The sequence below is a fragment of the Hippoglossus stenolepis genome, chromosome 4 (assembly GCF_022539355.2).
Source record: "Hippoglossus stenolepis isolate QCI-W04-F060 chromosome 4, HSTE1.2, whole genome shotgun sequence".
In the NCBI taxonomy this organism is placed as follows: domain Eukaryota; kingdom Metazoa; phylum Chordata; class Actinopteri; order Pleuronectiformes; family Pleuronectidae; genus Hippoglossus; species Hippoglossus stenolepis.
The window spans coordinates 1,916,023-1,941,719 of record NC_061486.1 but is presented as its reverse complement, the minus strand read 5'-3'; the positions used below and the strand labels follow the sequence as shown (position 1 = coordinate 1,941,719).

Sequence of the window (25,697 nt, the reverse complement as noted above, 5' to 3'; positions counted from 1 at the left end):
ACCTTCATTTTTGTCCTGTTCCTCCCACGTCAGACCTTCTCTCTCTCTCTCTCTCTCTCCCTTCTCTCTCCCTTCTCTCTCCTCTGTCACTATCACTCTCTCTTCTCCTTCTCTCTCGGCAGATGTCTCTTTCTTCCTGAGTTTCTCTCCTTACTTCCAGTCTTCTTCTTCTTCTTCTTCTTCCTCTGCTCTTTACTCTCTGACTCTTTCTTTCATATGAAGGTATACAGAGTTTGAAGCAGTGAATGACTCCCTCCTCCTCCCTCCTCCTCTCTCCTCCTCCTCCTCCTCCCTCTTTCTTGTTGGTATTAACAGTGACACGGCAAGCTGCTCATTCACTGCCACTGATCCCAGTTACACAGAGAGAGGAGGGGGTGATGAGACACAGCACAGGGGAGGTTGTAATCAGACACACACACACACACACACACACACACACACACACACAATCTTGTCCATGGTGGAAATACATGAAAAACCTCCAACGTACAATACAACAATTAAATGTGCAGTTGAGTTATATGTAGAATTATTGATGTTATGTTTTGTCTTCCTTTGTTTGTTTATTAGCAGAATTACACAGAAACCATTCGGTGGATTATCACGGAACCTGGTGGAAGGATGTGGTATGAAGCCAGATGGGGCGTTCTGCAATATTTTGGTGATATTTTCCTGAATATTCCAGTATGTGAGAACACAAATGTCTGAGTATGTTTACACAGTGAAATTCTTGTGTCTCTTGCGCAGACACACAGGATTGTCAGGAATCATTTGCTGAGCATACTGAAGGAAAACAGACTAGGTTTCAATCATAAAACTTGAGCAATTAAAAAAAACTCTTAAAAGCTATAAAAACACCTAAGTGTTGTCTTCAAAGCATCGGCCAGTCATGTTTTTACAACTCAGATATTTACTCTGTGTGCACACAAGATAATAAGTTGTGCAGACAAGATAAAACTTCAGGGGCTCCATAATTGCTTATACTGCTATAACATAAATTTCTTAGTCTGTTAGTTTAGTTATTGGGGACAATTTAAAATAAAAAGAGCATATACATCCATGGTGTTCTGGTGTTTTTTATTTATGTATCCATCCATCTTCTATGCCACTTGTCCTGTGGGGGTCGTGGGGGAAGCTGGAGCCATCCCAGTTGGCGCTGGTCGAGAGGCGGGCTCACCCTGGACCGGTTGCCAGAGTATCACAGGGCCAACACACAAACAACCATTCACACCTACGGTCAAATAAATCAACCTACGTGGCTTCGGGGTGCGGGAGGAAACCGGAGTTCTCCGGAGAGAACTCACACAGACACGGGAGAACATGCAAATTTACAATATTATTTCCTGAGACGCAACATTTTCCTGTGGCAACGGTGGTGAGAGAAATGTAAAGGATCCTCAAACAGCAGACCTCATACTGGGAGCGCTTCTATCGTAGTTCCCTTTGTCACTAGTCTGAGCGTTTGGTGCGTTTTGGACTTTTTTCAGTTTGTTCAATCTCATGTTCTCCTCATGGAAAAATCTCATTGTCTTTCTCGTTTTAACTTAGTTTTCTTCAGTTGCTTCAGCACGTATCTGAAAACCTCGATGTCGTCATTGAAAGTAACCTTTTTCTTCAGAGTAACAATCCCATTTACATCCACTTGGTCTACGTAGCTTGATTTCATGTCCATAACTGTGCATTTTAATTTCTCCGGCTCTTCAATGTTGAGCATGCACGCCTCGATGTCGTTCTTGGCATGTCGTAGAATCGCCTCAAGGTTTTTGCACTTCGCTATTTGCTTTTCAAGCTCTGACCGAGTGTCCGTCAGAGTGGGAGCTTTCTTCAGTATTCCTTTTATTTCTATGGCCATAGGCAGGTCTTTTACTGTTTCCACCTCCAGATCCATGTTTGGGACTTTCAGTGCAAGGATCTGCAGCGGATGGTCTTTACTTAATTCCTTCTGTCCATTAGTGTCCTTAAATCTGGGCCAGATCTTATTCAGCCTCATTGTCGATGTCTGTTTACTTACTTTTTGGTAGTTTTGCGACTTGAGTTTTCTATCAGCCTCTCTTTGTTTCCTTTCCACTTCCTTGGATTTTTCTTTTTCCCGCAGGTCTTTTAATTTCTCCACCATTTTTCTCTTCTGCGTCTCGAGCTGTTTCTTCATTGCTGACTTCTCACTTTCATGTCTTTTCGCCTGCTCATTCAGTGCCCTGTCTGCTTTATCCATTTGCCGAGCTAACTTCTGGTTGAATTCTGCTTTTATGCACGAAATTACCTCTTGTTTCTCTTTGTTAGTTTTCCTCTCACACTCAGCTAACTGCTGTTTGAGATTCGGCACGACTGCGCTCAGTTTCTCTGCTTTGAACTCACTGGCACATTTGTCCAGGAGAAGTTTTTGGATCTCTCGTTCGCTATGTTGAACAGTTTCAAAGAGTATTTGCTGCCTCTTTTTGCCATTTTTCAACTCTTCCTGCAAAATCTGGTAGTCAGTCTTGAGAGCCTCCATTTTCTTGAGAATCTCCTTCTGTTTCAAGAAGTGATTGGCCTCCTCCTGTTTGCTGCTCCACGCTTGGTGGTGGTATCTTTTGTTCATTTTTTTTTGGAGATAATTCGCCATTATAGATTTTAGATACACTGTGAGATCACAGTATTTCACAATTAATTAATGAATAAAGATAGAATGAAATAATGAGGATTAAATTGGTGGCAACAACATCAAGGTGAATGACTGTCTTCTTTCTGCTTCTGTTTCCTCTTCCCACACTTGGTCCATCTTAGTTCTAGAATTCTACACTATTGTTTTATATCATAACCATGTGAGATCAAAGGGTTCCCTTGATTGGTAACATTAAAGGAATACAAGTGTGTGTACATTCTTGATTTATGGATATTGTGGGGACATATGAAAAAGACTGCGCACCACACACACACAAATAAATAAGTAGAAATAAAGTAATAAATAAATGCAGAAATAAATAATTCAAAATATAAATGAAAAAATTATTTACTAATGAAAAAGGCTATTTTTACATTTTTACATTTATCTATTAATTGCTGTATTGCTACATTTATTCATTTATGTATTTATTCATTTTTAAATGTATGTATTTATTTCCCCTACTCAGTGATTGGTGTAGAATTCTATACGGTTGTTTCACATCATAGCTTTGTGAGATCAACGCTTTCCTTTGATTGGTAACATTAAAGGAAACACAAGGCGTGTGTGTATGTTCTTGATTTACCTGTATTGTGGGGACATATGAGAAAGCCTGTGTAGGCCCACGGCAGAAATAGATAAATACATAAATAAATACAGGAATAAATACTTAAATACATAAATTAATGAAAAATAAATACATTTTGGTAATGAAAAGACTATTTTGTATTTTTACATTTATTCCTGTATTTATGTATTTCTGTCTCTGTATGTTAATAAGGTCGGGGGTCCCAACATCCGTTTGAAGCAGGATTGGTCAGCTGGACTAACCAGACAGAAGCAAACGATTCCCATGAGATCTGAGACAAGCTAACTATGTGAACTTGTTGTTTGGACACATTAGGTGCGTTTGACTTGATGCGGCGCTCTGCACTTCAAATTTTGACTTCAAATGACAATATGATAATGATAATATTTTAGCAGAATTCAGCAATTAAAATTTCAGACACATTAAGACCTTTTAATACCAAATTTAATTGAATTTAAACCATGACACCAGTAGGAAAGATATGGCCAAGAATCATTTACCATGTAACATGAATTTATTGACATTAATATCCCATTTCACTCTTTTCCGACTCGACACTACAAATAATATCATGAATTGTTCATTAAACATAACCTAGATAAGGATGGATAAATGGATGGATGGATTAACCTGTTAAAAATGACACAAACACGTCTGGATCACAAACTGCAGCCTCCGGAATGACCATGAAGTGAATCGACATCTTTCTGGAACAGTTAACATATCGTGCATTAGGTATTTCACTGCATTAGGTTGAGCTGCAAACTGAGTGCATTCAATCAAGCTGATGCCACATTGGAATATTTCTGTGTTTACTAGACAAGGCAAGTTCACATGTAAAGCTTCTGTCAATATAAAAGACAAGGACATAAAAAACATTATAAAGAGGCACAGTTATATGATTTAGAGACAGTAAACTAAAATAAAAGATAAAAAAGCTCAAACAGACTAAACAGTGGGATATAAAGTAGCTGCTGAAGAAGATAAGATGAGATCCAATCAGAAGAAAACAATGTAAACAGGATGTTAAGATAAGACCTGGGCCACACTGGGTGCGTCTGGCTGTGTCGTGGATCTGCTGAGCGTCTGTTGTGGAGCTGATACGTGATGTTTCTGCTAGGACGACTGTATTTCCTCGACTAAATCAAAGTCTGTGTACTCTTTGGTTCAGTCAACAGAAAGGCTTTTACTTTGAAACCGCTAAAGGAAGTGTTGCAAATATTTATGTTTCTACAGATAAGATATTGAAACTGTGGTGAAAGATCGTTTTCTCTAGAACAGTGGTTCTCAACCTTTTTTCAGTGATGTACCCCCTGTGAAATATTTTTTCAGACAAGTACCCCCTAACCAGCGCAAAGTATTTTTGGTTCAAAAAAAGATGTAATACACAGCGCTGTGCCATCAGTGTCTGATTTATTAAACACTTGTATTTGATTGAATATTTATTAAAAAACAATTTTTAAAGGATTTTTGAATGGATGCTAATTTTAAATATATTTTTTAAAAATCTCACGTACCCCCAGGGGTGCTAGTACCCCCATTTGAGAACCAGTGCTCTAGAAGAGCAGCCCGGCTCACGTGCAGCAGACACCAGTCGGACCAGTGTGGCCTGGACGTTAAGCCACAACAGGGCCTGTAAATAATGTTGTAAACACACATTTATAGGCACGAAGCTAAAACAAAAAGTTCCATGTGATTGTATATGTCTCACGGTTCTCCTGCTGGATGTGTCGCTTTCATTAAAGTCAAAATCTTCCAAAAAGTAAACCTCTGTCATGTTAAGATGTAAACGTTTCTGAATCAGCTGCATCAGTTTGGCGGAACTGTCTCAGATGTTGGTGAGCACCGTGCTGGTCACTATGGCGACAGTGAGGGTACCGGGGAGGTCGTTGTCACGGCGATTGCCCTTGTCCTGCAGGTGGAGCGTCTGCTGGAAGTCACCTTGATCAGTCCGCAGCGTCACCTGACCCAGGAACGAGTCCATCAGCGCGTTGTGGTTGTAGATCTGACAGAGACGGAACGAGAGGGAGTCACAGATTCAAGTCAAACACACACACATCAAACACACACACGTCAAACATACACACGTCAAACACACACATGTCAAACACACACACACACACACGAACCTCGATGGTGATTGGCTTGTTGGCTTTCTTCCTGTAGAACAGCCCCTTGGTGTCGAAGACGGGGCTGCGTGTGTTCTTATGGACCGGAGAGCGAACTTTCTCTCCCTCACAGCAAATGATCACATAGGGGTCTGACACTGGAGACACACACACACACACAAACACACACCTTTTCAATACAACATACACCGACAACTGTTACTAGAGACCAGAGGTAAACGATCCTCCACTGAAACCAACAGTCCTTTTATGAAACCACATTTAAATTCACTAGATCAACAATTTTCTTTGGTTCTGGACCAAATCTCAAACACACATTAATAAATATCCGTCCCCGAATCCTGACTGATCTGTTTCCTCAAGATCCATGAAATGAAAAGTATTGAAAAACGTCCTCACAATGTTAAAGTAAGAGAAACAAATTCTTGAATCCGCCCCCTGATCCCATATCACATCGTTCCACCAAGTTTGGCCGAGGTCCGTCCGGTCATTTCTGTGTAATCCTGCTCAGTAACAGACAAACGGACTCAGCCGAGAACATAACCTCCTGGAATATTCCTTCCAGCGTCTGAGTCTATGTTGACGATTCCTGGGAAAAAGAAAGAATAAAGTTAAATCTACCTCCATCCGAGTCTTGTCCTGCGAGTCCGTTCGCCTGCAGCACGTGGACCTGAGAGACCAGAGAGGGGTACCCACACAGCCCGGACCAGCAGGTCTGTGGGGGCTCATGTTGGGTCAACTCCCTGCAGCAGAGACAGAGAGACAGATGGTGTTCATGTTTTTACGGAGAATCAAATATCTATGTTGTTGGTGTAACTGTGGTTCAAAGCTCGGGTTGGAGCAGGTTAACTCTGATCCCCTCCCATCGGCCCTCTTGTCAAAGCTCCGCCCCCAAAACACATGAACGTGCACTGCTAGAAGACGACTGTGCTTCTGCTTCAGCAGTGAATGTCCCCCCGCCATACGGTGTCCGTCCCTATTTGTTATTTCACATTTAGATTTCCGCTCTGTTTAATTACATTTACAGTTTTGCAGATTTACTTTTTAAGTGTATTCTTTTTCCGTTTAATTAACATTATCCGTTTGTCATTTAAAAAACTCAATCATGCTGCAGAGGAACAAAGAAAAAGCAGCGTGGTCCTACTTGCAGTCTGAGGACACATCGGTGAAGGTGCGGAGCAGGTACTCTCCCTCCAGGCCGGGGTCAAAGGTTGTGGGTATGATGACGTAGCGTCCCTCTTTCAGGTCGAAGCGCAGGAACACAGACCTTGAGTTGATGTAGACGCTCCCACCAACCTTCTGCTGTGTGACGTGCATACGATACGTCCTGTTTAACTCCACCTGCACACGGAGACAAGACGTGTTCATCAGAGGCAGATGTTGAAGTCCCTCATTCTGCCTCTGCAGGACAGAAACAGAGCCTCTGTTTACCGACTGATAATAAGAAGTAGTTTTTGTCTTTTGATTTACACAAACCACTTTTTCTCTTTTGTGTTTCTTGGCATTAATCAGGCTGCAAACAAACGACAAGAATAAATCTGACTTGATTCAGAGTCACCGTCACAAATATCTTCATTGTTCATTCGAAAAAAGAAAATGATAATTGCTAACTCTGTGTATGTCGAAGCCCATGGCCAGGTTTTCCCCTTGTCCCTCCCTCAGTCTGGCTCTGCGGTCTTTCTGCTGCAGACAGATCAGAACCTCGTCCTCTGGCTTGTTCACATCGAACACGTACTACAACACAGAGCAGAGAAACACACACGTTATCAGAGGTCATTCTTTCTTTCAACGACAATGACAAAGTGCAACGTTTTGAGGAATTCTAAAGAAGAGACTACCTGTGGGTTTTGGAGGAAGGAGGGCTTGTTGTTACTGCAGCCCCCCGCTCGGTTGACGAGGGGGTCGTCGTGGCGACGCCAGGAGCCCCGCATCACAGCTTCCGCCCAGGTCTTGTGGAAACTCAGGTAGGACGTGTTGATGAGACGACAGAGGATGAGGTCTGTGAAGTTATCGATAAAATCATCAAATGTCATCCTGCAGAAATGGAGAGAAAGAAAATTCTGGTTTATTTATGATCAGAGACATTTTACTCAGTGATATTTATGATGACAGAAAGAGGAGGAATGAGAAAGAAACAGAATATGTTCATTCATTTCAGGTGCAGCGTCACCTAGTGCCACATGCAGGCACCTCTGCTTTGCCAACAGAGGGCAGCGTTGCTCTAAACCTCACCAGAACTCGCCATCATCCTGCACGGTGACGCCGATCTTCTCCCGCTCGCTCTTACTGACCTTCTGCCACTCTTCAGAGCTGCACACACACAGTCAGTCGTCTTTGTTATCTCTGAATGAAATCACTGAGTCGCTAAGATTTTCAAGAAGATGTCAACTGTACAGCAGAAACACGACAAATGCAAAAGAGGGAAAAAAGGACATTTAACTTAAATTCTGAAGACAAATAATCAGGAGCTACAGATTCTATCAGCAGGTTTAAAAATCCTTAAAAAGTTGCTTCCGACATGAAGTCAAACCCTGAAATGAAATTCACCTCTAAATGCATACGATTAACAGCAACGTCACTGAACAACCTGAGCATCTCCACAGTAAAAAGTCTGACACCAACATTTATCGACTGACTCTGCTCCTTCATCTCCTTCTGCTGTCACTCCACTCCTCCTCTTCCTCACCTGTCGCTCCAGGCCCCGTTCCACTCTCTCTGGCCCCACGGGTTCCTCATGCGGATCATGGTGAGTTTGTCTGACCTGAAATAGGCCAGAAGGCCGTGACCCAGCCTCACCCTGCGGACGTCTGTCACCGCGTAGGCGTGACCCTTCACCAGTCCGCAGGCCAGCCGGGCCTCCATGTCCGCCGACGTGGCTGCCTGGAACGACACAGCCGGTTCAGTCAGTACGAAGCCGAGTGGTTTACTCACTGAGCAGGAGCGAGGTGTTTGACCTCTGCTCACCCGGATGGAGCAGCTGAGGAGGCCTCCTCTGTCGTGGACTTTCAGGACTCTCTCGAACAGCTCGTTGCGTTTGTCATCATCGTCTTTGTATCCGTTCTTTATCAAGTCGTGTGGCTCCGACACGCCGCCGGTGAAATCCACGAGAGCGTCGGCCGTGTTGCCCCCGTCCAGCGCCTCATAACATCCGCACATTCTGGAAAACACACGACTCAGTCCTACTTTCATACAGATGCTGTACAGATGTGTTGTTGTTGATTCTTTCCTGCATCTTGATTGAAATGGACATAAAGTCTTTGGGGGAGAATCAGCTTTGACTCTCGATGTCCATTTGTTCAAGAAGCATCAAATCAAAGCTTTAAATTCTTCTATGTGCAGCATCACGGCCGATGGAAGCTACAAATTACAGTATCGAGAAACTGAAGCTCAAATTAATGCGATCTGGATTCTGGGTTTATTTTCAATGAACACAACAACTATATTTCTATATCAATATCAAGAATAATCCAGGTGCGACACAGTTATTCAATTTAGTTCAATTTAATTACAACAAGAGGAACGGTCTCATATACCAAACCGACATAATAAGGGTTTTATTCCACTAAAGAAAACAGGGAGATGACCGGGACCAGCTGGACGTGCTTACTTGGCGTAGGCCTTCTCCACCAGCGCGCTCCAGAACTCATTGCTGTCGTTGGAGTGACAGTACACCAGCTCCCCGTTAGCCGTGGGCAGCCGGTCGTCGATCACCACATCCACCCACTCACCGAACCGCCAGAACTGGAAGTGGAAGATCCCGGCATAGGACTCCGGTTTGTCTTTATCCCACTCCTGGTCCTTCCAGTTCGGGATCACCTGAGAGAAGCAACAAGAACATGTGATCAGAGGGGGGGGGGGACCTTCACTGGCTGCCAGTTAAATTTATGATTGATTTTAATATTCTTTTAAAGCTCAGCACGATCTGGCCCCCACTGATATCACAGAGCTGCTAACTCCTTATGCTTCCAGCCAAAACATATATATCCTGATTCTATGTTTTTATTATTTTCATTTATGTTATCAATCTTATTCCTGTTTTGTTCTGTGTTGTTTTATTCACATGTATTTTATAAAGCACTTTGTAACCTTGTTTAGAGAAACAGGAAACTGTTGAACACAATAAAAGAGAACAATTAATATCCGGTTACTATACATAAAACAAGTTTAAAACAGACTTAAATTCACCATATATATATAATCTAGTAAATAAAGAAGCATCACACAGCTTCTATTTGTTCTTAAAGATTTGAAATACATCAGGTTTTCCACTTTTCCCCTTAATTAACCTCCTGCATATATAATTAACTAAAGATTTCAGAAGGGAACGCCATCCACCCATATCCTGCCCCAAGATCCCCACTGACAACACGCACACACACACAGACACACACACAGACGTCAGTGAAGTGAATGATATAAATAAATAAATGGTCCATTGAGCCAAGACCAGTCGAGCTCCCAGACGCCCTCAGGAAACTCCCAGAGTTCCCTCTTGTTCGTCATCAGCTCCCTCGGTTGCTAAGCGCCCTCACACATCACCCGCCTGCTTAACGCCTTAAAGAAAACCTGAGAGTGTTTTCATTTGATATTCAGACATTTCAAACCTGCTCCGTAATATTACACCTCAGATAATAAATCTAATTATATAAATCCTCTCGCTGGTTTCATGACAGTTCAAATAAAATGCACATTAAAAGTCATATTTGAAGAAGTGTGTGTGTGTTTGTGTGTTTGAAAGGACTGAGGGGCTGAGCACACAAAAAGACGACTAACTGATCTGACTGATCCAGTTTTCTCATCGATCTCATCCCCCCCCCTTCTCTCGCTCATTTATTGTGGCACGCCAATCAATGTGTGCAACCCAAAGTACCCCGGGGCAGGAAGTGGGGCAACAGTAAGGCACTGCCCAACTGTGATGGAAAGAGTTGGAGAGAGAGAGAGAGAGAGAGAGAGAGAGAGAGAGAGAGAGAGAGAGAGAGAGAGAGAGGGAGGAAGAGAGGTGGGGGTGGAATCAGAAACTCTTGCAAAGCTTCATCCACCTCAGGCTCCGTGCAGACCGGCAGCGCTGCCCTCCACACAACCCAGGATCAGAACCTCCGAGTCAGACATGGCCCAGGCTGAGACGCCCTCCGACGCCATGGGGCTGACATTCAGAGAAGACACTGCTCTGACGGAGGTGAGACTCTGACCTGACACTTCTCCTCTTCAGCAACAGCACAGTGACTCCACAGGCTGTGTGTGTGTGTGTGTGTGTGTGTGTGTGTGTGTGTGTGTGTGTGTGTGTGTGTGTGTGTGTGTGTGTGTGTGTGTGTGTGTGTTTTGCATGTACAAAGATTGAACCTAATAAGTTTGTGCACGTTAGTAAAAATATAAACGTCACAGTTTTGACAGTTGATGAAATGTTATACATGGATATATTTAAATAATACTCATATTACTTTAAAATTAAAATACAACAGAATATATACTTAATTTGTATCGTTTGTAATTTTCAAAGTTCACTTTTTGCAGATGGATGATTTTCAGGAACTTTGGCTGTTTTTAGAGGATTTTCTCGATTTACTCGTCTTCCTGGTTTAATTCTTCACAACATGTGTTCTTAACGTGTTGATGTCGCTGTAGTGTAACAATCCATAGGTCAGTTAATCAGTTAAAACACTGATATTATTATATTAAATGATCAGAGATCAGTTTCCTGTCGTTCTGTCTGGTTTCTCCAGCTCCACAGATTCTCTGACTGGGATCAAGTGTATATTTGCACCTTTGCCATTCAGAGAAGTTTGGTTTACAGCTACTTTCATTACTGTACTGATTAGTGGCTCCAGAGAAAATTAATCTGTGGACTGCTTCTCAGATAAGATCAATAAAGTCTTCCATAAAGGACTTCAGTAAAAACATCCTCTGGTTCAGGCTTTGTACTTTGAGCTGTGGGACCAGTTTTCATGTTTTATGCAACTGAGCAAATTGAATGTTTGTGTTTTATGGCCTGAGACTCGGACTGATTCCACCTCTGTTCTCTCTTCTCCTTTCTTTGATCCTTTCTGTCCACTGCAGATGATGCGTCTTCGCGTGTCGTCGTTGCAGCGCTCGGGGCACAAACGTCAGGATGGCGAGCGCCTGCTTCTTCCCCACGAAGCCGTGTATCGTCTAGACTTCCACATCCAGGGGCTGAACTTCTCCCGCTGGTATTTCTCCCTCTCTGGCCACGGTCGTGTCACCATCACTGGTATTTCCCAGAACTGGACCCCTGACCTCACCCACCTGATGACCCGGCAGCTACTGGAGCCCATCGGAACGTTCTGGCGTAACGCCGACGACCCCGAGGACTCGGCGCTCAAATGCCTGGAAGCGGACATGCAGGAGTTCGGCGAGAGGATCGCTGAGCTGGCCAAGGTCAGGAAGGTCATGTACTTCCTGTTTGCTTTCAAGGACGGAGCGGAGGCAGCGAACCTCAGCTGCTCGGTGGAGTTCACACCAGAAATATGACTTTTCTCATTTTACCAGAACAAACCTGTAGCTGCAATATTTTGTTCAATGTTTAAACTTTAAGAAAACACACTGTAGCAGCAGAGAGAACAAATCTTTAAATGTCTCCCTCCAGCTCCGAGGTTTGTAACGTAAAGGTTTTATTTCACAAAATAAACATTTAGTAAAAAACAAATCATCTATGAGAAGAAAATTAAAACAAGTTTGACTGCACTTTACTTCGAATTAATATGGAACTAATTCTCCTGTACTTTTCATGGTGCTACTTGATGATCAATGTATCATAAATCATCAATATTCAAATATTTTAAATTCATATAGAAACATGAGAATTCATGAAACATTTCTATACACATTATTTAACGGTGATTTTGAAGCCTCGTTATCAATGATGAACATTTTAGATTTTTTTATGTGTCACAATGAAATTATCTTGAAAACTAAATAATTATCTGTAAGACACTAAGTAAAACAACATGTAAATAAAAAATGCCTTTATTGATCAGCTGTGATAATAACATGAGTAACTTGTTTTTTGTCTTTGTTGCTTTTTGTATTTTAAGTAGAAATAAAACAATTGGCTGTGAATGGAAATATCAAATGTTCCCGTTGCATGACTTTCAGCCTGAGAGATCAATGGAGTCTATTAAATATCGACTGAAAGCTGTCTGCGTTCTCATTGGTGGGATTATTATCTGTGTCAGTGGACAGAGGACGAGGGGACAAACCAGAGGACGAGTCACGTTTTAAAATAGAGTCAAAACCAAAACACCTCCTCAAAGGGTTTTATGAAGATGCATCGTCAGTATTGATGTGATGGAATATGAAGAAAGAGAAAATAGATATTTCCTTGCTGATTGTCGTCAGACTTCCTGTGTGGTTTGTCCTCGTCCCACCAGAGGCTCAGTTTCAGAACCAGTGTTTGTGTTTGGACCACTGACGGTGTCAGGACAACCGGCTGCTCCTCAGAGGCAGCGACACCTAAAACTGACTCGAGTTTTCTTTCAGCTGATGGAAAACTGAGCTGCAGCAGAAGACCGGAGAGACCGGAGAGCGGGAATAAAGCAACCAGGTGGAAAGAGAAAACACAGAGGACACACAGAGGAAACACAGAGGAAACACAGAGGAAACACAGAGGAAATACAGAGGAAACAGAGGACACACAGAGGAAACACAGAGGAAACAGAGGAAACACAGAGAAACACAGAGGAAAGGAAACACAGAGAAACACAGAGAAACACAGAGAAAACACAGAGAAAACACAGAGGAAACACAGAGGAAACACAGGAAACACAGAGAAACACAGAGGAAACACAGAGGAAACACAGAGGAAACACAGAGGAAACACAGAGGACACAGAGAAACACAGAGAAACACAGAGGAAACACAGAGGAAACACAGAGGACACAGAGGAAACACAGAGGAAACACAGAGGAAACACAGAGGAAACACAGAGGAAACACAGAGGAAACAGAGGAAACACTGAGGAAACACTGAGGAAACACGGAGGAAACACTGAGGAAACACAGAGGAAACACAGAGGAAACACTGAGGAAACACAGAGGAAACACAGAGGAAACGCAGCATGCACGAGTCTCACACACTCACTTCAAGCGACTGCAGAAACATTAGGATTAACTCTGAATAATAATAACTGCTTCAGATTATCATTAACCATTTAACTGCTACTTGACTCTACACTAAAGAAGTGACATCAGGCTTTTTTTAATTCCAGATTAAACTCGATTTAAAGATAAGTGGCCACTGAACTTCATAACATGATCAGAACTATTTCTGAAGTTATATACACACAGAACTGAGGATGTTTAGGTTCTTATCCTTCACGGAGGTCGATCCCAAACATCCACGTCGGGAATCAAACAACGACACAGAGACAGAATCTACAGAGGAAACAACCACCTGACACATATCTAAACACCTGCAGGTTGACAGGGAAGAAATAGTTTTTGTAATAATTTGTATTTTGTGAGAAACAAATGCTTTTCATGGCATCTACTGTGTACTGGTGAATGTTTAATTCCAACTGACAGAAAATCCATTTGTCTGGATGACAGTGTTGTTAAAGTCAATGGCGCCACCTAATGGATGAAAGATGGTATTATAGTATACAGGTATAACTGCAGGTTCCTCCACCAATGGGCTTTAGTTTTCTTTGCAGTTCAACAGCAGGATTAAGCAGAAACTACGGAAGTGATGTTCTTGAAACTTGGGACGTGAGCGGAGAGTGAACTCATAGAATCTGGATCAGGAGGAAGATCCTGGAGATTCTTTGACTGACTTTATTGAGCATTAATCTGCATGACGACCACACCGCACACTAATCTAAAGTAAACACACACCCAGTCACACAAATCTGGCACCCACATACTTGCCCACACCCAACAACACACACACCACTCAACACACACACACGCACACACAGACTTTGTGTGCATGCAACCCGCTCTACCGGCGGAGCCACACCTCACACGGCTCACAGGGTTGATCCCCAGTTCCTCCTGTCCACGTGACAAAGTGCTCCCAAGCTACGCACTGAACCAAGTTGCTCTGATAGTCAGACGTGGTGTCGTGCTGCCATCTGTCCGTGAGTGTGTGAGCTCATTTGGATAAAAGGTTCTGTATCAATGTTGTAGGTTTAACACACACTCACATACAGATCATCTATCCACAGCCTGACTGAAAAGAAGAGTCTGAAGTCTGAGAGTGTGTGAGAGTGTGTGTGTGTGTGTGTGTGTGTGTGTGTGTGTGTGTCACCTTCTCCCACAGCGTCTCTCTGAAGGCCAGGCTGGAGCAGGCGGCCACGAACCAGCAGTTTCCCAGCTGACCTTGGTGCAGGTCGTGGGCACTGATGCCGTCCACGAACAGATGGGGCTCGCTGCATAACTCCTGGAAGAGAAAGAGATCATTAGAATCCATGGACGGAGCCGAGGCCCCTCAGACCAGCGGAGTTTATTTTGCTGATGAGAGTGACGACACTTTCAGAAACATCTTTAAACATCAGAGCCAAAGAAACCAAGAAAGAACTTTCCAATAACAAAGGAACGACTGAACTGAATCAATTACTGATCAAGTCCAGCTGATGAGATGAGGAGAATTCATTCATGATATAATTCATTTTAGATTTGTGCTGTAAAGTGAATTTCTATAGTAACGTCTGTGGTCGACCTCCAGCTGCTGCACAGGAGCCGCCCAGTGACCTGCAGCCGTAGGATGTGGTCCCACTGGGCAGCTGCCATGTGTGGATGAATGCGAGGGCGTAGGCAGATACTCAGTCATCCATTAGGAGGTAAACTCTGAGTAAAGAAACCTCTGAAAGGTCAAAGTGAAACAAACCACAGAGCGAGCAGGACGGCAGCCAAATGATGGAGCTGAGATAAACCAGAGACACACACCCAACCAGACGAGAGACAGTCTGGGACCAGGCCATGAACATGTGATACACAAAGTTCACTTTATATCTATAGATTGTGTTGCTTCCTTTGTGCTACAGCTTCATATTTATTATCATGAGTGTTATTAATCTTCTAATCTACGTGAAAGTATGTGAATGCTGATACTGTTGATACCCATCCATGAAAGGCTCATATCCACTAATATTATCATCAAAGCATTAAATCAGTCAGACTGTATAAAACAGTTTTAAGATATGGAGGAGGATAAATGATGGTTTGAGAAGTTTCAGTTGAAACAGACAGTAACAGAAAGAGAGAAACTATTCCAGAGTTTAGAGACACAGACAGAAAACGTCTCTTCATCTTAAATCCAGTCCTCAGGACGTCGGGCAGCAGATCTGAGAGGACTGAAGATCTGTTTCCTGCTTTAAACGGACTGAAAATTAGAAGCCACCATTTAAAGTACATGTATTATATATGTATTATTATATATATATATATACCAACACACATTCCTCATCTGTTCAACCACAACACACACATGACAGGTCCAGCCTGGGTGGTTCTCCTGCAGCCACACACACACACACACACACACACACACACACACACACACACACACACACACACACACACACACACACACACACACACACACACACACACACACACACACACACACACACACACACACACACACACACACACACACGAGAAATAGTGTTTAATGACAAAAGGTCAAAGGTCACGTCATGTCGGACCGTGTTCAGTTCAATGTGGGACATTTAGAACGTAGTTGAAAACTATCGTGGAAACACAAAGTATCTGAAACACGTTCATCTTTGTATTTGTTCTCTGCCGGTTTCAGACTTCTCTGTTTGTACATCGGCTCAGTGGAACTCCTCAGGGACTTTTCAGTATGTGAACTATTGAGCTTTTACTGTCAATCATTGCTGATCTGAATAATTAAACAGGAAACTGAAAGCACTCCGATCAATGTGTTATTGATCTGTTCTGGGAGTGGAGGTGAAGAGGGAGTGACTCCGTGTTTTACAACTTTCTGTGTTAACGCGTCTGGATCACGGACTCGCTGTGTGTCAGGACTGAAGCAGACCAGTGTCACCTCAGCCTCAGGAGACAGGACTGAAGCAGACCAGTGTCACCTCAGCCTCAGGAGACAGGACTGAAGCAGACCAGTGTCCCCTCAGCCTCAGGAGACAGGACTGAAGCAGACCAGTGTCACCTCAGCCTCAGGAGACAGGACTGAAGCAGACCAGTGTCCCCTCAGCCTCAGGAGACAGGACTGAAGCAGACCAGTGTCCCCTCAGCCTCAGGAGACAGGACTGAAGCTGCAGCAGCAGAAACACAACATGTGAGGGACACGGTCACATTCTCAGAGTGATCCAGTCCATGAAATCCTGTTTTAACTTCATACTCCTGATCTCCAGGATCTGCCTGAAGTAGCTTGTGAACATAAAGGAGGGTCAGAACAGAAGCTGTTGTTTCAATAAGTCAAATATTTAACGAACGTGAAAGTAAATAAGTTTTGGATCAGACGTGTGGATGATTGTTGACGCTGGTGGGAGTTGATCAGAATTCAGGCCGAAAGTCACAGAAAGATGAGGACGACAGAGGAGGAGGCGAAACGTGACGCTCGCTAATTATTATGTTGACCTGCAGATAATGATGTTACAGTCATAGAGCAACACAGTGATTAGTGGTTAAACAGTCTGAGTCACTGTGTGTGTGTGTGTGTGTGTGTGTGTGTGTGTGTGTGTGTGTGTGTGTGTGTGTGTGTGTGTGTGTGTGTACAGTGTAAACAGAAGCAGATACAAACTGGAAAGCCATTAAGTGATTAAACTAAGAGCATCATATTTCTCCATCCTCAGACTAACGGCTGCACTGAATAAAAACACTGTGGGTCAGCGACTGTTTAAACCAACATGTTAAACTGAAATCACGTCTGTACACGTCACATGATCACACTTCAGGGTTTTTTCCACTTCAGCACGTCAGTGATCTTTATGAAATGTTTGATGCTGATCTGGTGTCATGAGAAAAGTATGGAACTGAACCTTCATGTATCTGACTACAGGAGATCTGATGGAGTTTAAACTCTTTGGATGGACTCGGACTTGGTTCTCATGTTGTTTTAAAGCTTTTCTCAAGCAAATATTTATCTCAACAGCTGTTGATATAAAACAAGTCGTTGCTGAACAGCTGTTACTGATCCGTGCACAGTCTGACACAGGCAACATACTAACACAGGACCGAGCCCCCAGGACCCGAGCCCCAGGACCCGAGCCCCAGGACCCGCCCCAGGAGACGCGAGCCCCAGGACCCGAGCCCCCAGGACCCGAGCCCCCAGGACCCGAGCCCCAGGACCCGAGCCCTCAGGACCCGAGCCCTCAGGACCGAGCCCCAGGACCGAGCCCCAGGACCCGAGCCCTCAGGACCCGAGCCCCCAGGACCCGAGCCCCCAGGACCCGAGCCCCAGGACCCGAGCCCCCAGGACCGAGCCCCAGGACCCGAGCCCCAGGACCCGAGCCCTCCAGCCACTCAATCCTCTAAATATTTGTGCTAGTTTTGTAAATATGACCCAGACCAGTTCCTCAATACCTCAAGAGAAAAGCAGGATTTAAAACACGGTTTAGGATCAGTGTGATCACTGCTTCACAACATCCTGTTTCAATTACAGCTTAAGTTTAGACGCAGGCTCCAAAACAGCAGGGGGTCACTGTGGTGTTTGTTTCTGTTCTTCACAATCATCCCATCATATAAAACTAAAAATTGAAGTGATTTCAGTCCCATCGTCCTCGCTGTCCTCGTTCAACCACAGACATGAGAATCACTTCAGTACGAAACGATAGAAGCTGAGAGGGACACATGTAGTTCTGACTTTTAAACGATTTCTGGGAGATAAATTCCTCAGATTCTTGGCTATTCAGTCCATGTGACCCCTCCCCCCCCCGTGGATCCATGCTCCCTTTGTCTCCTAACCACATACCACTTCCTGTCTCCTGCTCTGCCTCCTCTTTAAACCAGCTGATCTGTAGCTCTGCCTCCATCATGATGTTAAATCACCAACTTTACTGGACCAGTTCTCACTTTGCAGATTAGTCGAATAAACACAGAGTTTAAAAAGACAGAAAATGATTTTCACATCTTCACAGACGATGTGTAGAATCTAAAAACATGTGAAAGTCCTGCGTCCTGTGGCTTCGCTCTCACCTTGGGCCTCTTCCAGGTGACTTGGCCGATGCTGTTGTTCTGGTAGAACAGAGACTGGTCGGACGCAGGAAACAGAGGGTCTTCAAACAGACGTCCATTCTGCTGGCACTGCCTCCGAAGAGCAGAGAAGGACTGGCCTCGTACGGAACCCCCATCGCCCTGAAACACACACACACACACACACACTTTATCAGAGCTCTGCATGGAGCATCGTCTTCAGCTGAAGTAGCAGTTGTGTCATTGTTTTACTAATTATTAATGAGATTAATGAGATAATGATTCCGAAGTTGTCATTTTCAAACCCTTATGTTTTACCCTTAGGTTTTAATGTCTGCAAACATAAAAACAGAATCATAAATCTGGCAGATTTACACGATGGAAGTGCTCATGTTAACAAATGTGGATTATTCATCTTTGAATAAACAAACATACTTGACTGTAATTCCATTAAAACACAGATTATCCTGCATTTTTACCAGACAACATAGAAAGTAAACGTACAGCACATGTTTACGATGATCCACGACGGATTTTGTGTGGAACAAAAGAACATTTCTAGGATTTAAAGCTGCTAAACTATAGTTTTAGATTAAAAACACACCTTTTCCGACTATACCTTGAATAACATTTTTAAACTAACAATTTAGTAGCACTTAAATGGCACTTACTTATAGCACTTTGTAGTTTTGCTTTTTTTAAGAAATTGTACTTTCTCGATTCTTGTTGTTCTGGGTTTGTTCCCTCATGGTTGATGCACTTATTGTAAGTCGCTTTGGATAAAAGCGTCAGCTAAATGTAATGTAATGTAAAGATTTAAACAGTATTACAGGAAATTCACTGCTCATTTTGTTCACACACTAAATATTATAGTAAATGTAATGTGGCAAAACCAAAATACTCACACGAACAAAAGGGATAAAAGTGTGAAATTAAGTCTTGACTCAGCAAATGTGACAGAAAACAGAGAAACAAAGATTAAAAGGTTGTAAGTCGTCCTCCTCTTGAAACAACTCTTTAAAGACTGTGTGCGTTTGCTTTGCAGGTGATAGTCAAACAACCGTCTGAGTTTCTGTTTGTCATCCTGTCACATGGAGGGTGGGAGACTTACTGTAGGTTTGGTTTTATAGTCGTGGATTATTCTTTGTGTATATTTATATTTGAATCACCACGGCAACAGGTAAATAAAGAGCAGAGCTTCCATATGAATCCAGAAAGATTCATGTGTGACATTAATACACAAACAAACACTGGCAGCAGTTAAAGATCCTGAGTTGGAGAAATTAGTTAAAAACTTTTACATTTGATTAAGTTTGGTCCATTAATCCAGATGTAGTTTCTTCAGGCTCATCAGGAGGAAACAGAGAAGCTCGGGGTACGTTACCACGGTAACTGACTCAGAGTTTCTGAAACAGTTTCTCTCATCTCAACGTTAACAAACTTTCTAAAACAGGAACCTCTAAAGTCCAAACAGCAGCTTCCTGTCGACCTCACAAAGTGATGATAAATAATAAAGTAAGGACGGACAAAACAGGAAGTGGTGGAGGCGTGAGTCGCCGGCTGAGGACTTAAGTTGTGTTTTAAAGGAACAGTTTAAAGAGAAAGACGGAAGAAACCGTTTACTCTGAAACAAAAACCCGTTCCTGTCGCCTGCAGTTTGATCTGAAGCTGGAGAATCAGAGGGAAAGTTACTGTTTGTAGTGATTTTTTTTAAATCTGCTCAATTTGCTTCCAAGTGAAATGACGTCTCACTGTCGACAGTGTGAACGATGACGGGTTTTATTTCAACATTAACAAACTAACCCGAAGCTCCTCAGCCTCCAAACACTGCCCAGACCCTGGATGCTGGTTACCATGGAGACAGTTAATGGCATCCTCAGTAATTACATCAGTGTCACTTAAAGTAAACATGAGAGGACACTGAACAGACAAAGACCAACAAGACAAAGACGTCTTTAGTCCAACAAAATAAATCATCGGCTCTGTTACAATAACTTAGAACATTCAGTTGCATGTGGATTTATTTTCTTTAGTGATAAAAGTTTATAAATACATTATGAAAGCTCAAAGTTTCACCACGATGCAACAACACTGAAGTGACTGATGAGTTTGAACCGGTCACATGAGGTGAAACTGATAAATACACATTCTTTTGAAAACACGTTTAACTGACAGAACAGACGTCTCCAGATTCTCCAGATGTGTTTTAAAGGGATGTTGTACTGTGAGTATTTCCTCCAGAGGTTTATGTGAAACCTACAGACAGTGAGAAGAGCTACAGACAGAGACTCGTCTGTGGAACGAGCAGCAGCAGATGAGCACCATGTGTTCACGGGTGTGGTTTCAACTGGGCACCAGCACACAAACCAGCCTGAACACGTGACCACACAGAAACCAACCTGAGGAACCTGAGGAACCTTCAGAGGGAACATGAAGCAGGTTCGTGATAGAACCACAGTGAACTAACTTGGTTCAAGTTTCAAACATTAAAGACTTTTAATAAAAGAGATTCGATCGTTTTTCAGCTGTGTGAAGTAACCAGAGTCTACACGTCACACGGGAAATTAATAAACGTGCCTTCAAAATAAATAAATAAAAGTGCATCGGTGGAAAAGATCAGGACTGGAAGAGGAAGCAGCGGATTCACTTTGTGCTGCAACACTTGATCAACAGTTTCCATCTGATGTGAGGACATTTGTTTTATAGTCGCTGACCGAGGAAATAAAGATTTAGATGTTTGGAGGTAGTTACTTTAAACGAGCACTGTTTTATATGAATGACGTCAAAAACAAAACACATGCAAACAAACAACAAAGCAAACACACAAACACACAAACACCACATCACACATGAATAAATGTCTGCTGCTGATTTAGAAATCTATCCCCCCCCCCGGTTTCCCAAACCCTCCACCTCATACACATTCTGTATTTTATTTTGGAGACCATTTACCCGGATGTGTGTTTGTTGACGTTAATCTAATTTGAGATTAAAATCATATATTTGTTATTGTTTCTCCAGATCTGTCACGTGATGTGATCTCAGCAGTTCGGAGTGAAACTGGTTCTTTACACGTTTCTGATTCTGAAGTTAAAATAAAACTCGCGGTTAAAAAATAAAACTGTTTCTTTAAACTGAGTCAAAGTTTCTTCAGTAAAAACTTCAACTGAGAATCTGATGAAACTTAATCAACGGAAGCAGTTTCCTGTTGATAAGAGTGAAGTTAAACATTTAAAGATATAATATTTAATATTTACCTGAGCGGGAGTTTGGTTTGATGGCAGCTCCTCAATCACACACACACTAACACACACTGACACACACACTGACACACACACTGACACACACTGACACACACACACACACACTGCTTCCTGGGCGGTGATGCCCGGTGGTGTCCCGGTGGTTTCCCGGTGTTTACCCGGTGCTTCCGGGTGTTTTCCGGGTGTTGTCCCGGTGTCCCTCTGCCTCCGTGTCCCTCTGTGATGTTCGGATCTGTCCTCATGAACTAAACCCTCTCACGCACACACTGAGAGGAAACAGCCGCGGGAGGAGCTCCGGCCCCGGGAGGGGAAGTCTCCCACACTCCTTGAAGGCACCGCCGGATTGATTGATGCCTTCAGGTGCAACACGGACAAAGTGGAATCAACGATGAATGAACAAACCCGAATAATGTTTGTAAAGTGTTATCATTTAAAAATGTACTGAATAAAGAACATAATGATTGAACTTCTAACCAAGAAATAAAGAATAACTTCAAACTACAAAATGATGTATTGTTATTATACACCACTGTCCCCTAGTGGATGCTGCAGGGACTACATGAACAACTGACAGGCTACAGAGAGATTTGATACCAAATCCAGTGAAACCTTTGTCTCATGAGATTTCTGCTGATCTACAGTATAAACAGACATGTCCCAGCTGCTCTACAGACATTAGGCCGGAGGACGCCACACGCTGAAGGCAGAATGTAACTCAGTGTTCAGGATGAGAAGGAAAACACCGATCTTCTCTTTCCCCTTTGCTCATTCTCTCATCTCATGGATCAGAATGTGTTGTGACTCATGTTGAATGAAACCAAAGAAAGACCACTTGACTTCGCTCTGTATTTTCCACAATAATAGAGCTTTTATATTTCACCTTTCTGTAAATCTGCAGCATTAAGGTGTCATAATGAAAAAAGGAGTTCCTGCGACAACAAAGAAATGATTCAGTTAAATTGAGCAGCTCGGCTCGGCAGGGTCTCAGATATTCAAACTGGAGACGTTCATGAAGCTTTGTGAAAACACAAGCTCCTTTGTGGAGGCAACAAAACATCATGAGTCATCAACTCCCAGTGAAAGAAAGTCAAACTCTTCTCCTTCCTGCCGGCTGCTGCACCTTAAAGCTGATGTTTACGGTTTGATTTACCATTAAAACATCACAGCTACTTTGCTTTGATCCACTTTATTGTTCTAAATTAAGTGCACGCACTCTGTTCACTTTAGTGAGTTAAAATTGCTTTGTTCATTACTTCACTGTCAGTGTCTTGTCCACCATCCCCCCCCCGACAACCTGACAACGACTGAGCGGCTGCAACACCTCGACTTAAGTAGAGGAGGATGATTGGACTGCACCATTCTGCTGTCGACTGAAGGGGGTGTTCTCTGTGCCACAGCGGTTCAAAGAGGACTGTGATTTCTCCCCTGCAATAATCTATGGACTGGCCAGCATGGACTTTATAAACCTGCAGTGAGGAGCTAAGAAGGTGTCCTTTGGTCTGAGGAGAGTCAGTATGTTAAGTTTGGTTTAGTCGACTGATGTTTAAGCTCTCGAGCAGCTTTTGGATTTTATAAATCTTAAAAATACTTTGGGTGAATAAAACCCTTGTTTCTGCACTAATCCCTGCTCTCCTGGTTTTACTGCTCAACCTGGACTCACAGTGTTTAATGTGAGAAATATCAGTCACGTCAACATGAACGTGTGCAGATCAAAAGAGAAACTGATCAGTTTGACACACGAGACAAATGAAAACCTCTTTGTTCAGTGATTTTGCAGAAACGAGTCGCTCGGATGCAAATGAAGCTCATGTCTTTGCAGTTCCTGTGAGTCACCACTAGAGTGCAGTGCCTCAGATGAGTCATGTTGCTTTAACAGAGACGCTCAGAGTCATTTCCCCTGAATGAGATCAATGTGTCCGACCTCAGTTCATCAGGTTCCACTTTATTCAGCCTGAAACGATTGTTACGAGCGTTTCCCAGGAGGCTGTTTGTGTCTGAGATGTGATTAATCTTTAACATCATCACAGGAGACGACATCCACTGTGTCATGTGAGAAACTGCACTTTACACTTTGCCAGAGGCGACTGACACTGACACGTTCATCTGTGTTCACACCAGAGAAGAACAACACGGCTGCGTTTCAGAGAAATCCACCGTCACACCAGGTAAATATCACAGAGACGATCAGATCTACGATTCACATCTCATGCACGGATTCACTCATCACCTCTCTGAAACTGTGTCACTGATTATAGCATTAGAACGTGGACATGTACCATTGAGTTTAAGTTGAGTGGAGTTCAAGGCTTTTTTTGTTTGTTTTGTTTAAAAAGGTTTTAATTATAAAGCACATTTCATAAAAGATGCAGATTCCAGCTGCTGAACCAAGACATTAGAAACAACACAGACAGAATGAAAAGAAATCCATTTAAAACATGAAAGCACAGTTTACAGCAACTTTCAAGCAAAAGATTAAAAAGAACCAAAAAGAGGTCAAGAGATAAAAAGGTTAAATCTGTACAGAAACAAAAAACAACTAATTGAAAGAGTATAATAAAACTAATAAAATAGAAAGAAATGTGTCAAATAATAAAATACAATACAAGGATGTTATGTCCTTAGAGTTTTTCTAAAATAGTTGCATTTAAGGCACTTGGATTTAAAAGCTGTAATGGATGAGCATTCCCAAAACCAACTAATACATTGACTGAAATATCAATATTTTATTCTCTATCTACATGTAAAGCTTCACACTGTCTGTAAATACATCAGGTGCTGTTCTGTATGAGCACGAAACTCAGAATCATCCTGTAAACACACGAACACATGAAATGAAATCAATCAACAGATTCAGTTCCTCCGAACAGCTGCAGATCAGAATCTGTTTACTTTTTACAAACAGGTCACAGAGTTAAACAGCTTCATCATTAATAAAAGCTGAGTCTTCCGTTCCTCTGCAGATTTAAGATGTTAACGAGCTGGTTAACTGTCACGGCTCTTCTGGCTGCCTCAGCGAGTCCAGCAGCGACAGACCGGGGGCCCCTGACCGTCGCTGCAACCTGCAGGGTCAAAGGTCATCCAGAGCTGGAGCTGACTTTAAACTGTGGACACGGAGGAAACACAGGTCAGTTATCAACATGGACACAAAGACATGGACAGAAAGAGCTCTGTCTCCAAATCTGAGCAGTTCACTGAAACGTCCTTTATTTCACCTGAGTCAGCAATAATTTATGATTGTCCAGGAGGATGGTTTTTAAATTGATAGAATCAGATTCTGATGATTAAATGTCTAATATTTAAAAGGTTTGACTCAGTGTTTCACCAAATACTAATAAAATACCTACAAGACACATGTTTCAAAGTCATACAGGTAATTTGTCCCCTAAATATCAAAAAAAAATATAAAGAATTCAGAAAAAGGTTTTGTTGTGTTTCTAAAACAGAAGTAAACTGTGCATTCGTAGGAGATATTTTCAGTAGCAGATTAATCCACATTGAAAACTCAGAGACGACCAAGATGGACGACATGACAGCTCCTCAAAAGTGAAGCCAAAGCATCTTGATCGCCCCCTGGTGGCTGCATCAATTCAATGTGTTTGTATCTCAGATATTCTGGCTTCATTTCTGTACAGTGGGAGAAAGTGTAGATGTTCATCTTTGTTTACCGTCTGAGGTACAGAGCTCCACCTGCAGCTCTAACATCTCACCTGTCGTCCCCTCCGCCCCACAGGTGTGGTCCAGTACTGGCACACCCCCTTTGGAGACCTGCGGGCCCCTGGACTTCACAGTGAACTGGATCCTGTATTCATGCACCAGGACGGGAGCCTGGTTGTCCCCAACAGCAGCAGCCTCCACAGCGGCCTGTACTACTGCCTCCTGCAGCACACAGAGGGAACCACACTGTGGCCGTACCAGCTCCACGTTGGTGCTCACCATCAGGAGAACCAA

At 42.9% G+C, this 25,697-nt stretch overlaps 2 protein-coding genes across 2 annotated transcripts; one reads left to right on the top strand and one right to left on the bottom strand.

Annotated features, from left to right (window-relative positions):
- Positions 1-4,735: 4,735 nt before the first annotated feature.
- On the bottom strand, positions 4,736-22,425 carry capn5a (calpain 5a). Its single transcript, XM_047339639.1, has 14 exons — positions 22,402-22,425; positions 21,744-22,001; positions 18,490-18,648; positions 14,621-14,752; positions 8,967-9,175; positions 8,324-8,516; positions 8,046-8,239; positions 7,592-7,669; positions 7,198-7,393; positions 6,971-7,093; positions 6,504-6,700; positions 5,981-6,102; positions 5,360-5,496; positions 4,736-5,235 (listed from the first exon to the last, which is right to left on the bottom strand). The coding sequence occupies exons 1-14, from the start codon at positions 22,423-22,425 to the stop codon at positions 5,059-5,061; spliced, it is 2,199 nt and encodes a 732-aa protein (XP_047195595.1). The 3' UTR covers positions 4,736-5,058.
- ompa (olfactory marker protein a) lies at positions 10,347-12,508 on the top strand. Its single transcript, XM_035154923.2, has 2 exons — positions 10,347-10,535; positions 11,414-12,508. The coding sequence occupies exons 1-2, from the start codon at positions 10,467-10,469 to the stop codon at positions 11,843-11,845; spliced, it is 501 nt and encodes a 166-aa protein (XP_035010814.1). The 5' UTR covers positions 10,347-10,466; the 3' UTR covers positions 11,846-12,508.
- Positions 22,426-25,697: the final 3,272 nt, after the last annotated feature.

Excerpts from the sequence above, each read along its gene's own strand:
- ompa (XM_035154923.2), top strand. The coding sequence starts at position 10,467 with ATGGCCCAGGCTGAGACGCCCTCCGACGCCATGGGGCTGACATTCAGA. Across the intron at positions 10,536-11,413 it reads AAGACACTGCTCTGACGGAG|ATGATGCGTCTTCGCGTGTC; the intron begins GTGAGACTCTGA and ends TGTCCACTGCAG.
- capn5a (XM_047339639.1), bottom strand. The coding sequence starts at position 22,425 with ATGTCTGTAGAGCAGCTGGGACAT. Across the intron at positions 7,094-7,197 it reads CCTTCCTCCAAAACCCACAG|TACGTGTTCGATGTGAACAA; the intron begins GTAGTCTCTTCT and ends TCTGTGTTGTAG. Across the intron at positions 5,236-5,359 it reads ACAAGCCAATCACCATCGAG|ATCTACAACCACAACGCGCT; the intron begins GTTCGTGTGTGT and ends CGTCTCTGTCAG.